Below are 4,424 nucleotides of genomic sequence, written 5' to 3' on the forward strand. Positions count from 1 at the left end.
ATCATGAAAGATAAAGAACACACGAAGTAAATATTAATCAGATCTCGTTTTATTAAGATTGATTACAGAGTAAGCTGAAGAGAGATATTGTGTTTCGATCTCTTATATCTACTTCAAGCCTAAGTCCCTATTTATAGGGAACTTTACAAAAAGTATACTAAGCCTATACATTGAAACTTCGCATGCTACTCTTCGCATATAAAATTGACTTAGTAAAATAACATACAAAATGCGAATCATTACAAGACACACTATTCGACTTTTACAACTAACACCTACAGAGTTCAATGCATTGTAGAGAAAAATATAATAGAGTTGTACGGATTGTAAAATGATGATGTGACAATCCGTTGAACTCTATGGAGTTCAATGCATTATAGATGCCCTAATGTCAACCAAACAAAACATGCAATTTTCATTACATACATACAAATAATAAAGTAGAACAAGGGACTCATTTCATATTAATAAAAGTCGATGAAGTCTTTTTCATTCTCACTATCGAAAGTAGCCCTGAAAACCATTAGCAGTCCAATCAACTCGGTCTTGTCCGGTTATGTGATGTCTTGTGTAACATATATATGTACCTTTATTTTATTTATACCTGGATAAAAAGAATAAATTATATGTATATGTACGTATATCCACATTTACATGTTTTATAGTTTCCATTGGTCCACAATTACATAAAGCATGCACATTACTACTTATCAACTATCATTCTATCAATGCTCATCTGCCATCAACTTCATTGCTGTCTCAACTAATGAATGAATTGATATCTTGTACCTACTCATTCCAATTGCACCAGAGAATATATTAAAGCTTTCAAGTTCCGATGTTGTCTCCGTAACGCCTTCCAGTTCTTCCATCATTCCCAGATTCTTAAACGTCTTAATATTTCGAACGTTATCTTTCATCATCATCCATATCGCCAGTTCTATCACATACCTTCTTATTCTTGGAGTCTTCATTGGTGGATACGGACATTTCTTCAATATCTGAACGAGTGCCACCGCTAATTCATCATCACGTATTCCACTTCCTTCAAACATGGCGTTAGCTTCTTCAGATGTCATGAATCTGAACATATGTGCTGCTAGCCCCACCATCACTTCTTGCAACTTCATGTCGTCTGTCATGATTTCCTTTAGTACCTGCACAAATGTTTTGATTAACTTCGATATTAATATAGAAGCATTATGAATATTGTTTTCAAGATAACATACAGTAGGAGCAGCGGTTATAATCGTTCTTAGTTGATTAAACGAACTTGATCCACTGTAAATACATAGGTTCCTCAAGATTCTTGCAGCGTTTACACGAAGCAACTGGCTTTCAAGAGCGTTTCTAAGCTTCTGAATGACATTTAGTTTCAAAATACGATGACAGTTTCTTGTACTTTCAAATGCAAGCATTCCAAGAGCTTCTCCAGCTGCAATTCGCACATGATTTTGACTTTCGAGGATTTCTTCTCTAAAGAAAATATTAAAAAGTTCCTTTAGAACTCCTCCGGTTCCACCAATCCTTTCTGTCGCGTCATCTTCTAAAGCCAAACTTGTTAAAATATCGATTCCAAGTTTTTGTAGCCTCGGGTGTTTTTCACCATACCTTAATATATCACGAATGTTGCTAATTGTGAAAACCAATTCTGAAATTTCGGTTCGAAGCTGTGTACCAGTAATCCCTGTCGAGCTTACTAACATTTTCACCACTTGTAAAGATCGTTTCACTGTTGTAATCTGAGATTCGGTGATCTGTCTGTTTTTCAATAGTCGCTCATTCGTGTGCATGAACTCGATGATTTTCGTTAGGAGGCCCCTTGTGTTCCCGATCTTTCCGCAATTATCATGATCGCATGCAAGTTTCTTTAGAATTAGAAGGCCTAGTTGATTGAATGCCCAGTAATCATAACTTCCATGATCTCCGATGATTTCTTTTTCAAAAACTTCACCATATATCATTGAACTGGAATTTCGGTTGACGTGTAACAAAGACGATATTGATTCCATTGCTCCCGGAATTCCAGCAACTCGAAGAGCGTTTTGCTTCTTACCAAGGAGTTTAACGAGTATATTTCCTGCGCACATCCGAATCTCTTCTTCTTGTGGGTCTTTCCAATTAAGCATTTCGACCAAACGTTCGATTACTGATATGGTAATCCCGATTTTCTGAAGGGTATCTTCGGAAAATCGTGAATTTGTGGTGAACCTATCAAAGATTCGAACACCAATGAGTTGTTCGTCAGAAGAATCGGAGTTCAAAAGCTCCATAGCGAAAGAAATCATATCCATTTTCAACCCATCGAATATGCTTTGATTAACACATTTTGAATACGTATCGTAGAAAAACCTCTTGACCGAAATCAAACCTGTATGTCCCAATTCCAGCTCTTCGTTCACCATCTCCAACATTCTCTTATAAATCACGTTCCACTCCCAATACGCTTTCTCCAAAAGAAACAACACAGCTTCTGCCAACGCCAATCCATAGAATATAGCAACCGCTGCTTTCCGGTTCATCTTGTCGTTGTCTCCTTTATGCATGGCTCCATAATCGTGATTCACAAGTCGTGTAACAGAAATGAACACACAAGCCGCTGCGGAAGCTAGTTGTAGCCAATAAAGAAGCTTACTAATATTACTCGATACAAAAACCCATTTTCCATATGGAAGAAGGGGAACATCCGAACTTGTCCATGTTCGCGAAGGTGTCTTTTTGGATTCCCAGTAGTTTGTCCAGTTTTTTAGCATGTTTGGACTCTCGCTTATCTTCCTATCCGCTCCTCTCGGCGTCTCAGTAAGAGGCTGCGACATGGATTTGATTGCTCGGATAAACACATGTGAGCTCGACCTTATCGCTCGAAAGCTACTGAATCCAGCATCTGCTAGCGACCACGTAGCCTGATGCTGCCATTCAAGCTCATGGCTCCGGCTAAAGATCCTTGTACTTTCAATCAATAGAATAATGGTCACTAACCAGAAATCTATTTTGTCAATGGTTATAGCGAACCCACCTAGCAAAACCACAGTAGCCCAGATGAACCCAAGGGCTCCAAGACCGGTGGCTGCTTTCTCGAGTATAGCTAGCCTGAGTGCGAAGAGGGTTAGCTTTTTTTCTGGTGCTCCTGTCAGTACTTGTCTTTGTTTTGGCAATGGTGTTGAGTTACTGCTGTTTGCTGTTTCGATACTGGTTTGTGGTTCGAAAATGGTGGTGTTCTTTCTGTGGGTTCGGTTTAGTTGAGCTGAAATGTCGTCATCGATCGGGAGATGAACACTCCCTTGGCTTTCTACGGATGTTCTTTGATTCATATCGATGGTTTTTTAGGCTTAATTAGTTGAAAAGGATTACACAAAAGTGGTTGTTATATATAGAGAGAGAGGAAAAAGAGCTTAGGGGTCCTTTCATAGGAATCGGAATGCAAGAATTACGACTTTTAGCGTTTGCTTCTCAAAAAGCTTTTGCTTTTCGGTTTGTTGTTAAGCAATTAATTAATAATCTTTACTTTTTATTAGTTTTTAGCAACCTTTTTACTAATAATACGTTTTATAGCTGGTAAGTCGTACCATTTGCCATTTTTATATGAAGTCATTAACAATATTTTACATAAAACATCATTTGAAATCTATATATTTATATAAAGAAATTAAATTATATTTATATAAAGAAATTAAATTAGTTCTGTTTTTTATGTCTACAAATATTCTTACCCAATAAAATTATCATTTCATATATTTTTAACTAACTTATTAAGAGTATATTAAGAATATATTAAATAAAATTAAATTGAATAATGATTTGTCATGATTTTAATGGATATAATAATTGTAGAGAATAAAATTAAATTGAATGATGATTTGTCATAATTTTAATGGATAGAATAATTGTAAAGATAAAAGGGAGTTATTTTAATTTCTCATTTTAGATGGCCATAAGAATATTCAACCTTTTAGGTGAACACATATGTAATAAATCTATTTTTTTTTCTTTATGAACCAACTCCCTTCTTGACCCCACTTTTATATTCCTCTTTTATGTTCATTTAACTTTTTTTTTCTTATCATTGTTTTTTTTTATTCAAATTACTACTAACTTATTATTCAACATTACTACTCAAGAAAATTTGGAGAAAATCTATCATAACCAACTTTAAAGGTGTTAAAAGCCAAGCTTATACCTAAATCTGAAGTGTTGTTATTATCTTCTAAATAACCAGGAAGGTTATGCTGTCGTAGGGTATATGAAGTTTAAAGGTATTTTGGTCATAAATAAGTATAACATGAAAATTTAATTCAAATAACTCATGAAATTTCTAAAATTTTAGGTTTATTTGAATAAAATGATATTAATACTAGTGTTTTTTAACAGGATAATTGGGTATGTATTCAAACAAGAATGTTTTGGGAAATTGCTTTTTTGAAAGT

At 35.0% G+C, this 4,424-nt stretch overlaps 1 protein-coding gene across 1 annotated transcript; it reads right to left on the reverse strand.

The window, feature by feature from the left end:
• Positions 1-605: 605 nt before the first annotated feature.
• Positions 606-3,338, reverse strand: LOC145064995 (uncharacterized). The gene is made up of 2 exons (XM_079012343.1): positions 1,230-3,338; positions 606-1,157 (listed from the first exon to the last, which is right to left on the reverse strand). The coding sequence occupies exons 1-2, from the start codon at positions 3,309-3,311 to the stop codon at positions 726-728; spliced, it is 2,514 nt and encodes an 837-aa protein (XP_078868469.1). The 5' UTR covers positions 3,312-3,338; the 3' UTR covers positions 606-725.
• Positions 3,339-4,424: the final 1,086 nt, after the last annotated feature.

Source organism: Lactuca serriola, chromosome 7, assembly GCF_051521515.1.
Source record: "Lactuca serriola cultivar US96UC23 chromosome 7, Lser_US96UC23_V15, whole genome shotgun sequence".
NCBI classification, from domain to species: domain Eukaryota; kingdom Viridiplantae; phylum Streptophyta; class Magnoliopsida; order Asterales; family Asteraceae; genus Lactuca; species Lactuca serriola.

Bases quoted from the DNA above. Each gene is read 5' to 3' on its own strand.
- LOC145064995 (XM_079012343.1), bottom strand. From the start codon at position 3,311: ATGAATCAAAGAACATCCGTAGAAAGCCAAGGGAGTGTTCATCTCCCG. The intron at 1,158-1,229 runs GTATGTTATCTT...ACATTTGTGCAG, and splicing joins TTATAACCGCTGCTCCTACT to GTACTAAAGGAAATCATGAC.